Here is a 13,747-nt window from a genome sequence, read left to right on the forward strand (position 1 = left end):
GTATGTTCCCATAGCCTACAGTACGTTGTTTCTATTGTATCCCTTCATTTTAGACATCAATACATTTAAAGAAATACTATATTACTGTATTTGTTGCTATTTATTACAATTCACCAACATCACCAAGGCACATTCCTTGTATGTGGAAAATATACTTGGCAAATATGTGTATGTACTGTATGTGTGTGTGTGCATCTGTGCACACAATGACAGGGTAAACAACACAGCCATGAAGGTTTGTGTTCACAAGTATCAGCAGCCAAGACGTTCTCAATTCAAACAAATGTGGTTTGCTCCTGTTTTCTCTGCACATCTTTTGTTTCCGTTACAAATGAGAGCACATGCAGAAAGTAACATCTGGGAAAATAGCAGTTTGTTCTCTATTTACTTAGTTTGTTTGTTCACTTTTGTACTGATCTAATTCTGGTGTATTAACGTACAATTTGTTTGGCTTAAGGAGTTAGGTATTTGAACATGCCTTCCATGTGAATGATGATTGCCAGAACAATTTAGTGTAAGAGCAATACAGTCTAAAGATCCTGCTCTTTATTTGTAAATATTGAGACAAAAATATAGGTATGCTTACCAAATCAGCAATATTATCTGTGATCTGACTAACGCCTACTTGAGGAAGCAAAAAAGTCTTGCATGATGTAGCATTCTTTAACTAATTTAATGTATTTATTTTTCAAGCTAACAAGCGTTACGTTTCCTTTAATTTGAACATTATTAAGCACTGTATTTGTCTTTAGATCCTATACAAATTAATATTGTAATTATTATAAATGCTCTGTTTCCTTGCCATACTGTAAATCTGATGATATACCCTAAGGACACTGCTCCCCAACAAGAAAATAATTGGCGACAGCCGGTGGTGTTGTAGACACTTATTTCATCTTCTCCCCACACATACACTTCCTATACTCTATGTATAGGAAGTCATTCATTCACCCACTCACTCACACTTCCCTGTACTCTCGCTGCTTTAGCCGCACTCATTCATTTATTCACACACACTCACTCACTCACTCACTCCACCCTCACACTTCCTTATCCCTTAGCCTGGATGGAATGGGACATATAAGTCTATAAGCCTTTATACTTATCATACGACAGAGTCACGTACAGGACATAGCTGATTAATAATCAATAATAAAAAAGGTGTCGCTAGATCCGCTATTTGCAGCATGTGACTCCGTCATACAACATACTCACATGGGCACATATGCACACACACACATGGGCACAAGTGTGTGCCCAGATAGAATAATCATGGAAGGTTTAGATTATTGGCTTACTACTACATTAATGGTAAGTTATCAACTGGTCAGTGGTCTCTGGAGCCAGACTGTTGACTCACACAATTTTCAAATTCTTCCATCATACAGTCTGCGCCACGAGAAGTGCTGAAAATGATCCGGGAGTAAAGCGGACCTCCCGCCTCCTCCCCACTTCCTCTTTGCAGTCACACAATTTTGTCCTAATGTAAATCAAATTAATCTAAGCATATATATAGCTTGCTGCTTAGCAGAAATGAAAATTCAAAAATATATTTTAAAGATATTCAAAAATATTTTTTCGAGAATGGAAATGACAAACATGACAACTTCCTGTTATCAGCTTTCAGGAGGTGTAGTTCCAGATTGTATGTAGCATTCAGAGATTGTGGAAAACTATGCAAGATTACCTGGACAGTAACTGAGATTAAAACGTTTGAAAACAGGAATTACCTTGACTGCACACAAAATGTTTGAAGTTTTCAAAAGCTGTCAAAAATGCCAAACAACAGACCTTGGATTAACTGGAGAAATCACAGCCATCCCTTTGTTATACTGAATTTTATGTAATACGTTTGTATATGCGAATGAAAAATACAATAATCTGTCTTTTGTTTTTAAATTGTACCTGTGGTCAATTTTTTATTGTCTGTGGTCATATGTTACATGAGTTTTGTATTGTTGCGTAAGTTACATGTGTTTGTGTACTGTAAAGTATTTTTAACTTATTGTCTGTTATATGTGAGAGGACCTCAACGGAAATAAGTCTTAGGACTTTCTTGGGTAATCCTCGAACTGCAAGTGGTTTTTGCTTTTCAAATAAATCAAATCAAATCAAATACCTAAATCAGATTATACTACTTTACTAAGAATCTTAACTTCACTCAACAACTGAATTCGACCAGAGAAGCTGAATAATTAGACCAACACAGTTCAGATCGGGGACTGTGCTGCCATTGCTTTGCTGTCATTGTACTGTAAAAAAAAAAAGCAGAAAATGTAAAAAAGAAAATAATAACCTTGAAAAGAAAAAAAAAATCAAAAACGTGCTTATTTTCCTGGTGGGTACAGGACGATAACCCCATTCAAGTAAACGTTTTTAATCATATTGCTGAATCATATTTCAGTTGAGTTTGTTTGCCGTTGCACGTGCCGTTGGTACGTGGTTGTACCTTCCCTGACAGCAGTAGGTGGGAGTGGATGATGCAAAATCACTCAGACAGAAGATTCCAAATGTCGATGCACTGTGCCGCCTAAGGACAACTCTCTGAACATCATGTTGTCATTATAGAACTCTTCACCCCCTGCCAAGAGTCAATTATTTGCTTTGCTACCCCAAAATGGCAGGTTTCAAGTGTGGGCGTGAGAAAATATCAATACACTTCAGTATCACGATATAATGTTTTGTGCTACATATCGATTCTCAAAATGCTATCGATGTTTTATTAATTTATAAAAGTAAGTAGTAGTAAGTTTAAGTTAATAAGTAATTTAAAAATAATATGTATTATTATTATTATTTTACTGATATGGGTAATTCATTTGAATGAAAAGTTGTACTATGATGTTGGATGTTATAGCTATTGTGATAAATACAAAATAAACTTTTTTTAAACTCAGATCTTGTGGCCACTATGACAGTTTTCATGGAATTAGATTAATACAATCACAATAAGCTGTGTTGCCTTGCTTACAGTATTGCAATATATTGAAATCGTAAGCCCTGTATCGTAACGGTGCACTTGCCAATACACAGCCGAAGTATCAAGTGTTACAATTCTGTGATAGCAAAGCGCGAGACAACATATACGTCTAACCTTGGTGGCTCGACACCTTTTGAATTGAGCCAATTTAAATTCTGACCGAGGTTTTGCCACTCATCTCTGCCTGAAGCATTCACACTAACTGGTACAGATATAGTGCTCCCTCCACGTTCTAAATCAGGTCCTTTTCTGTGTCTCAAGCTGACCGAGAAAGGGACAGTGGAAATCTCCACTTAACAGCTGGCTGCCCAGTAAAGTACATTGCCCTCTGGATGGACAGATGAACAGAGGAAAAAGAAAAAAACCAACAATCTAAGAATAAATTGTGTGTCTTATCATGACTCTGGCTGATGGACAGCTCTGAAGAAATTTGTTGTAGTGTTTGTGTGAAATGCGCTTCATAGTGTGTATTGCCTGTGCGTGTGTCTATTTCTGTACGTGTTAAGTGCATTTTGTGTATGAAAAAGTGTGTATTATATGCATTTGTGTGCAAGTGTGGCCAGGCGTTGTCAGTTCACTGCCTCCCCCCAGCCACAGTCACTCAGCATTAATTCTGCAGTCCCTTGATAAAAGCGAAGCTTGGACCAGCGCAGGCCCCATACTGAGCCAAGTTAGCCATGCAGGCTTGCCTTGCCTTCACAGCGCCAAGGCGAGGGGGCACGACAGTGCCAGGGTGATGTCACCAAACCCACCCCCATCCCTCCCAGCCAGACAGGCTCCCACACAGACTGACAAGGCAGATGGATGGCCTAAAGAGAAGAAAAGGCTAGAGCTCCACATTTGGTGACCTGCTGTAACGATTTTCAGTCGAGAATACGCATTTTGTGTTGTATACACCGGGTCCGGGAACCCCCAGGGGTCCTTAAGGGGGTTCCAGGGGGTCCCCAGCTAAATTAGGCACAGTTTAACCACTTAAGCCCTATTTTAAAAAAAAGCTTCCGAGCTTGTAAATGTGCTTTTTACGATTTTTGTTTCTGCCTATGACATAACCAAAATTGGGATGCCAGGTTGCAAGTCATTTATTTCACTATAATTTCAGCGTGTCGCGGGTTCGAGTCCCGATACCGACAGCCTTTGCTGCATGTCACCCCCCATTTCTCTCTCCCCATTTCCTGTCAGCATACTATCCTATCCTATCAATAAAAGCATTAAAAAAGAATGATTCCTCCTGGAGTGAAACCTGATTCAATCCTTCCACAGTACACTGAAGAAAAAACAGTACACTCAAGATCTGACTATTCAGATCATATCTTCTCTCTCCCCAGTCCCCACCTTCTACAGAATATAGACCATTGTAGAATGATGTACTTAAAAATTAATATCTTCTCTTATGACAACAAATCTTTTCAAATAGGGGGTTTGCGGCCTAATCAACCTAAAACGGTTTGAGAAACATTGGTATACACAACAGAGATAACGCCACAATTTGAGCCTAAGTATGAGCCTAAATGAGATGTATCACATTAGTACTGAAGTGAAAATGCAATGTGTCTCAAATCCACATACATTCAAATAGAAGTCATCTTTTGCACGCACAGATCCGTTGACACACCGGGGGACTTTTCATTGCAAACCAAATAAAACAAAAGTGGCTGCTACAGCATCATGTGACATTATTGTTTACTTGAAAACAGCATTGTGATAGTGATAACTTACATTCATGTCTGAGAAATTAACAGCAGCTCATCTAACAAATGTAATTGTTACATGCGAGTATATGCATCCTTTTATAAACAAAACAAAAAAATAAACGGTGAACTTCGTATTTACAGAGGACAGCTTCAAGTGTAAGAAAAGACACAGTGGTAAATACAAAGTCTGCTTGTTAATTCAGTTAACCATTTCCTAAAACAAAAGTGTAAATTCACATTTCTTTGTGTGAAAAGTAGATTGTCAATCACATCTTCTCACTTATTTATTTATTCTAGGGATCCATAAAATATGCTTTTGCAAAACATCGGGGTCACAACTTCAACTTCAAAATCATCAAGTGTCACATCATCCACATTTTAGTAGTAATAATCAAATGAAAAAAATCTAAAATCATGACATGGATGTGTAGTTTGTTGATTTGTACAAGAGTTCAGAGTCTTCAGCAATTTATAAAAATTGCTCAAGACTAGTGAATAAAGTGAACTAAGTGAATAAAGCTATGATTGTTTCTGGACTCAAAAATAGATCCTTAAAGTCATACTGATCCTAGTACACAAGGTAGATTAAATGTATATCCTTTCACATGACCCTTTGCTACTTCTAGAATCAAACTGTTTTTGTTACAAGCCGTAACAAAATATATATAAATATATTTGTGTGACTGAAATAATAAAGTAGAATGTCATTGCTCCGTCTGTTAAGTCTGGGACACATTGCAGTGCTAGTTATCTGTCCTGTGTTAAACCTATCTTCCCTTCCTTTTACAATGCCTACAGAAAATCTCACAAGGAAAAGAAAAAGAAAGAAAAAAAACATCTCAGTCACTAAACCAAATTTTCTTGTCAGTGCAGGTTATATGTTAACAATCTTCAGTTCTTAAATTAAGAGTTAAAAGAGGACATTCCACCACCAACATTCACATTCAACTGCGATCTCTGTCATACTGACCCGACAGATTCTGATTAGAGGTGCTGCCAGTGAATATGGGGCTCAAAGGTATCACACTGGGCCCCAGCCCTCCACAAGCCAGCACAATTTCTCTACCTAGATCCAATTCAATACTTTTTAATTTGTACTCGCAGCTATGTAAATATGTACAGTACTGTGTGTAGTAACTACTAATATACACGCATACAACAATCTTCATACACTGGGGTAGAATTAACACAATTATCAAAAGGGCGTTTTAAGAGAATTTAAGAGATGGCAGGGGAAACAATAGACCAGCTGAATAATAGTTGTGAACTTAGAATCGGGGGAACTAAATATTAACCTGAGTTATGCTTCATATTTGATATGTAAGAATATTCTGTAAGAATGTTTCTCACAGAAACACAATGCAGCTCACCTGTTTCTTCAGTTGAGCCCAGTTCACTGGGTAGGGTTTGGGCTGACAGGGGGTGGTACAGCTGGTTCACTGGGTAGGGTTTGGGCTGACAGGGGGTGGTACAGCTGGTTCACTGGGTAGGGTTTGGGGTGGCAGGGGGTGGTACAGCTGGTTCACTGGGTAGGGTTTGGGGTGGCAGGGGGTGGTACAGCTGGTTCACTGGGTAGGGTTTTGGGGCGACAGGGGGTGGTGGGCATGCCACAGGTAACTTTTTATTTGGTATGAATAGCTTGCTAAAAGGTAGCTTGTGTGGATAGAATGTAGACCAAAAGGGCAAAGTGTTAAGTCTCAGAATAAGTAGCAGGCTAGTTAGTGTACAGTAATGACAATTTCACAGTCTAACGTTAGAAATGAGCTTAACAGGTTAATTTGCATCACTCGTGGATTGATATTTCTTCATATAACATTGTGTTAGGTAGTGACACCCTCTCTCTCTCTCTCTTTTAGCTTTAGTTATAGTTTTAGGAGGCATGATGTCACACTTTCTAGTGCAGTTCGTGGGAGCTTGGAGGGGGCAGGATTAAACCATTTTGTGCGGCGGGGGCGGGCAGATGCTGCCTGTAAATTTACTTTTTACCAAAAAAGAAAAGATGTGTTTATTAAAAGACCACCCTGCCCATTTCTAACCTGAATCCTATCATTCTTTTGTGAGGAGGTTAGGTTAAGAATTGGCGATGTGGGCCTTTAATGAGCATTTGGATGACGGACGAATACAAATATGTTGACACTATAACTTATTTCAGGGCCCCCTGGAATCATCCGAACCCCCTCCTCATACAGCACCCCTGCACCTGGATACTTTCCCCCCAATGGCCCCCTTTCTGCATCATCAGGCCCTGTGCTGCTAAGCCACCAGTATCTTCGTGGCGTACAGGAGCACTCCGCCCAGGCCGGCAGCTGCTGCCATGGCGATGACCCTGACCAGGAGGAACTCCATGGAGTCCTCCAGTTTGGTGTGCAGCCGCAGGACCTGCCGGTGGGTGTCCTCGCGGCTGCCAGAGTTCTCCATGACGTGCTTGGCCAGGCCGCGCTTCTCGTTGAGCGGCATCTGGGCAGCCAGCCGACTCTCCGCCTGCTCCTGGCTCAGGCCGTCCCGCTGCATGAGGCGCGACAGCTGAGTGGCCGGGTCACTGTGTGGGAGGACCACACAAACTGATGTTATTTATGGTATGCTAATGTTAAAAAAATAAGTCATTCTGCAGGCCCTGGTAGCAGTGAGTGAGGTCACTAAGGGCAATATGTTTATTGAGAGATAACAAAGAATATGGATCAAAATGTACCTTATACTATGTTTCAAATCAGAGGAATTTCTACTTTAAACAGCCAGTAATTCAATTAATTATGGGTACGATGATCCTTAGTGTTATCAATTATAGTAATACAAGCATAAATACACGAGAGAGAACAACCAGGTGCTCAATGGAGATAAAAGTGGAGTTAAAAATGTAGATTGGTGCTTCTAAAATCAACAGGAACCAAAGCTTGAAGGAGAGGAAAGATCCGAGCACTCGAAAAAATAACGGGGGAGAGGGCGCAAAAACAATGTATTTAATCATGTTTACAAAAAGTATTAAAAATCAAACACAAGCATAAATACGTTGAATCCCACAGCACAGTGGTGTTGCCGTTCGGCCTTCGCGCACCAACGCAGTGCAGTGGGTCCATGACTATTCTGAATTTGGCAATGCATGCCCATGGCGCCGTGGGAAAAAGCTATGGTTTGTGCATGTGAATGATAAAAATCCAGAAATAAAATGCTCAAAGTGAACCATTGTCTTGCCCAGGGCAGGAAATTGTCCACAGTTGCTGACCCACTTGTATCGTTTTATAATATATAAAATATATATTTTAAATATATAATAATAATAATAATAATAATAATAATAATAAAAGAGCACTGCTTAGTGATGGCTGGTTACATAACCTGCCAATGTGGCTGGTTGCGTAGATAAACAATAAAAGTACAAATAGAATCCGCACACTGGTTCTCAGCAATAATAAGAGTGGATCTGAGAACCAGTGAGCAGATTTTATGTTTTACATTTACTGTTGATCGTCATTTGTCCAGCCCCTGGACTAGATTGGATCTCCTTTGGGTAGATAAACCAATAATGGTCAAAACGTACAGAATCAGCATGAGGCTCGTCTTACCAGTAAACCACCACGGTGTGGTTCAGGAACTGTGTTAAGCGTCTGGTTTCAAAGAGCAGGGGCACATCCAACACCACATAGCGATACCCTGGGGAGGAGGAAGAGGAGGCGGCGGAGCACTTATTGTCAAACAGCATTAATTACTGTCTTTTTACACAAGTGTCTGTGATACCATGTTTTTTTCCCCGTCTCTGTACAAGACATTTACACTCTGTGAGTAATTAAAACAGCCTGCATGCGTGCACAGACTGAATTTGAACAACAATAATCCTTGTCTGACTGCAATCATGTAATCAGTCGTTTGGAATAACATAATGATAATGATTTTGGCAGATTGAGACGCTAATTATTGCAGACCTGATGCATAGTGGTACCACTAGTTAGACTAAGACTATTGAAAGTCTTGGTATTTCCATAAATTATTTTAGAATTATGAGAAAACAAATTGCAAATATCTTTTCATTCTGGCTCTTGAACTTGAATTGGATAGAATGGGTTTGTCTACTTAAAGCAGAACAATGGAACTTGGGGCACCACCGCAGTAGTGAGCAAGAGTGTGTCCAACATAGTTGTGCATCACGTGTTTCTCATCAAGTACACGAAGAAGCACGAGCACCTCACAAGCACACAGGGCTATGTGGAACAGGAAGCATACCTGAAACTTGCCACTCAAATGTGCTGCAGGTCACTTTTTGAACATTGTATGACTTAAGAAAACCTTTCAACATACCTATTGGGGTCACATACACTGTGCATAAATAAAAGTAATTTCTAACACAAACAAAACCACATTTGTTTATTGGGTTCTATTGTTCACTTTGTAAATCAACGTTCAAGCATAGTCGTGCGATCGCAGTGTTGATCACAACCAGGTGACAATGAGACCTTTAAGATGTAGAAAGTTTTCTGAATACAATCCCAGAAGCTATATTTATTTATCTACAGATAGGTCATGAGTGGAGGCCACTACCCACTTTATTTCCATCATAAAACAAGCTCTCTCAACTGAGCCAGGCTCCAGTCCTCCCCTCACCTCTGAGGAAGTAGAAGAGGATCTCTTTGAGCATGGCTTTGTGGATCTCTGGGTGGGTTATAGAGTTGAGCAGCTTCCTCTTCTCCTCACTGGTGAAGATAAGCTCGCCCAGCTTCTGCCTGTCGATCTTTCCACTCTCCAGCAGGATCTCTGAACCAAAGTGTTGCACAATGCGGCAGTAGGCTCGACTGTTGGGCTCCACGACTGTTACACAGTGAAAGGAAATAGTAGAAAAATGTTTTCCATTTACAAGTCATGTCCATAATAATGCCATGCCAATGTCCTCTGTAGTGAGCTCTAGCAGCCTTGCATAGCTTACTACCACCACCCAGTGACAGGCAGTTTCAACTGCATGTGAATGTGGATGAAGGGCTAAAATTATAATCCCAATTATTTTTGCATAATATTGTAACCTTGTTCATTAATCATGATTATTTATGTTGTTGTTGTTTTTTTTGTTTAAAATCACTTTCTTATGCCTTTGTTGCTTATTGTCATGGCCATATCTTTGAATAAAGTGACGGATGCCATTACATAGCATTCAATGTGATGTAATGGCCTCTGTGATATTATTGTCTCTGTCAGCCTGATGGCTGGGGAGACGGGTTATACCATGTTCTGGTTATTAGTTTCATGATTACACAATTGTAAAAAAAATATATATATATATATATTTTTTTAAATTACCATAGAGTAATTGTGCATCCCACTTTGGATTAGGGTTAACTTACCTAACTTTCATTCTATGGTCTGCAGCAACTGCACATGATTGACTCTAAATATAAAGTACATCTCTGCCTTAAGTGAAATGCATGCTAAGTAGGCACTGTCGTTATAAAGGCTCTGTGAGCAGTATTCCGGACTCGCACTACGCAGTGAGGATTTACTTGCTTCAATTGAGCACATTGGCTTGGTCCTCAGCATTAACTGCTCATTCACATAAAGGCTCTCCTTTAAATCTTGATTTTTTAAAATGTGTTTGTTTGTTAAGAATATTTTGATTTATCTTGGCCAAAGAGTCAGAAGGTATGTTCTACAATGTAATGCAGTGCAGTAACATGTGTCCTGTACATCAGTGCATATTTTCTGTATTCCTAAATCTGTTGCTAAATGTTGTTTTGTTGAGTCAACACAAGACTAGATAGATACTATAGACACAGTTCCTTATATGAACCTCATACTTGGCAATAAAGTGTTTAACTTGTGTTTAAAGTGTTATATACTTTATTTGACAGTACAGTGGGGAGAGAGAAATGGTACAGAAGTCTCAAAATTGATTTGAACCTGGGATGTGGAGATGATGTGGTCAGTGCAATAAATGACTGGGCTACAGTACTAAAGTCCTTCAAGGGTTGGTGGTTTTCTATACTTATTTTTTTCTGGGAGCAAGAGAAAGAATATAAACTTCCTCTGACAATCAACTCATTTCATCTTCCTCAGCCCCAGAACTCTAAACTCTGAAATGATTAGAAAGTTCCTGGTCAGCTGAATATAATTAAACGTTGTTGGTTAAGTGTGTCAGTTCTACTGGGTGAAACAAGAATATGTACATTCAGATTTCAACATAACATATTGAAGTGGACTTGCATAAAAATATACCGGTAGCTGATTTAGCTCCAACACAAATATGTTTTGATGTGAAATATCCCATGTTCAAATCATAGTCTGTCTATTCAGATTATTTCACAAGGAAAGCAATTTCGTCCACCGTTTATCGACTAGACTATTACTTCAATTGATTTTGTAAACTGTTGTGAACAACCACTGGCAGCAGGAAGAGATACAGAGATAAACAGAGTGCTGACTGTCACTAAGTTTCATTTTATGAATTCATCTTAATTCTTTAAGATAACTTTTGGCATATTTGATATTTGCTTAAAGGGGAAATCCACCCATTTTCAATATTTAACTATGTCATTAATATAGCATAAAGGAGTTGTGTGGAAATAAGAAAAAAGTTCCCCCCTTTCTGTGTTGCCTTGAACTGGAGGATTGATTGTGGGTTTAACATTGCAAATTACAACGTGATGACTCATCATGTTGTAATTTGCAATGTTAAACCCACAATCAATCCTCCAGTTCAAGGCAACACAGAAAGGGGGGAACTTTTTTCTTATTTCCACACAACTCCTTTATGCTATATTAATGACATAGTTAAATATTGAAAATGGGTGGATTTCCCCTTTAAGTAGACAGTACAGTAGAAAGAGAGCAAGGGACCTACCTTTCCTGGCCACCACATCAGCGTCAATAATAGGGCATCCAAGTTCTCGCAGCATTGAAGAGACTGTGCTTTTCCCTGAGGATATGCCCCCTGTGAGCCCCACCAGGAACATCCTAAAGAGGCAATGTAATAAGAAATAAAACATAATCAATATACACATACATTGCACATAGTGATTGCTGGGGGTGTGAGAAAGTATCAATATATTTAACAATAGCGAGATTATGTTTTATGATACTATTCTATTCTGTGTATGTTTTTTATACTTTTTTTTTAAAACTATTATTTGATTAGATTTTTTTTTAAATCCCAATGTATCACATTGCTTAAAGTATAACAATATATCGCAAATTGCAATATATTAAATCATAAGAACTGTATCATGATGCTGTACGCATCGTATCGCCACATTCTTGCAAATACACTGGTCATAGCAGCCATAATTGCTGCCCTTATGTAGTGTGGATGACATAAGACAGCCCTAGATAGGTCTACTTTGTAAATAATAATAACAGACAGTGTTGAGCAGTAGTATGTGATTGATAAAAAAAAAATAAGATCACTATTACTGCAACTTAAGTATACTATTTCACACTAAGGTCTTATACAAAAGTGGGTTTTCAATAAACCCAATCAATTGCTTGTTCAGTCAGAAGTTAGTTATTTAGTTACTTCTCTTGGGTGGTGGCTACCTCACAGCACCATTTAGTGTAGACTAAAGACAAAATAAACCCCTAGATAAATTATTTACCAGAATCTTAAAACAAAGACAGAGGCTTTATTTATTTTTCATCATCAATCACAACACATCTTTATTTCCCAGTTAAGAAAAAAACATGTACAACATTTATACAAAATGAAGTCTATTAATTCCCCACATTTATACAAAATGAAGTCTATTAATTCCCAAAAGCCTGGAAAGGGCAGGAAAGATAGTTTAATTATACATTTTCAATACATAAATTAGTGAACTTCTGTCAAAGATCTTTGATTTATGCAACTCCCCTACTCAATGATAGTCTGAAGAACATGCTTTTAGTTGCTCTTCTGTTGTTTGACATTGTTTGAATTCCTGCTGTCTGTATGCATGACACAACAGTTCAAATATAGACCATCTGGAACTACAAAGTGGTGAAAGACTCACACCACAGAAGAAAATGTATAGATGCCTCCTTGGAATAGACAGAGACTAGAAAAATGTCTTTATTTTTTCTACATGCTCACGTGCAAGTGCTAAAGAGCATTAGTGAAAGGGCTCATAGGAGGACAGACGTTTTGGACATAAGAACACCGTCAATGCCATATGAATGAATCACAGAGAAGACATGTTTCTCTAGGACTAGAGGTCAACACAGGTGCAGAGGAAATAATCTAGTCTACTCTAGATCATAAAAAAAAACTCTCTCTGGCTGTTTAGTATACCTTTTTTTTGGCAAACATGACGTTAGGTTATCTAACTTACACGCCCTCTACTGTAATCCACCCATTCTATTACAGCATAGATCTGCTATAGCCTTGGATCAAGACTATCATAGATGTATTTAATCGAGTCTGACTTTTACTTTCGTCATCTATGATATGCAAATGTAAAATAAATCTATAATAGTCTTGATTCAAGGCTAGAGCTGCAATAGAGATCACAATGTCTAGACGTGTTGTAAGCTCCATTCCATGGTCATTCTTTGTGAAATATTACTTAAAACTCAAGTCCTCCAACAGCTAGACAGTTTGAAATGAGTTTAATCCAGATTTATGGTTTAGGATAATAACCGTTACTCCCTTTTCTCTGTTTCTCACCACATTACCTTGTAAACGAATCACTCCTGACTTCAGCTGGAATGACAGTAGAGCCAGAATGGATATTATGAAAACGTAAACAAGCCTGCTAACAGGATAACGTTAGCAGTCGTGTTGTTTGTCAAGTCAAATAAATGTCACATATCGCTGCTGCCATTGTCGCTTAGTGCTCATAAAACATGCGGCAAGGTGACAAGAATATGAAAGGTATTTCTATAAGTTAAAATGACCGACACTGTCTGCCAAAACTCAGCCAGCTAGCTAATGCTAACGACCTAGCTTCTTGGCTTAAATGGTGCATCGCTGAAAATCTTCCGGTGTTGCGGACTGTTCTCCCGAGGGTTCCGCAGCTATGCTTCTCCTCCACTGTGCATTTCATCCATTTCAACATTTTGTGTTGAGAATAAATCCCAGTCATATAGTTGGCAATACTGGCTTTCAAATGTGTTTAATAAATAAACA

General features: G+C 38.7%; 1 protein-coding gene across 1 annotated transcript; it reads right to left on the bottom strand.

The window, feature by feature from the left end:
* Positions 1-4,646: 4,646 nt before the first annotated feature.
* On the bottom strand, positions 4,647-13,582 carry dcakd (dephospho-CoA kinase domain containing). Its single transcript, XM_084077722.1, has 5 exons — positions 13,294-13,582; positions 11,489-11,601; positions 9,265-9,468; positions 8,232-8,319; positions 4,647-7,210 (listed from the first exon to the last, which is right to left on the bottom strand). The coding sequence occupies exons 2-5, from the start codon at positions 11,598-11,600 to the stop codon at positions 6,925-6,927; spliced, it is 690 nt and encodes a 229-aa protein (XP_083933848.1). The 5' UTR covers position 11,601; positions 13,294-13,582; the 3' UTR covers positions 4,647-6,924.
* Between the last annotated feature and the right edge of the window lie 165 nt (positions 13,583-13,747).

This window comes from Gymnoscopelus microlampas (assembly GCF_963454915.1).
Source record: "Gymnoscopelus microlampas genome assembly, chromosome: 14".
NCBI lineage: Eukaryota > Metazoa > Chordata > Actinopteri > Myctophiformes > Myctophidae > Gymnoscopelus > Gymnoscopelus microlampas.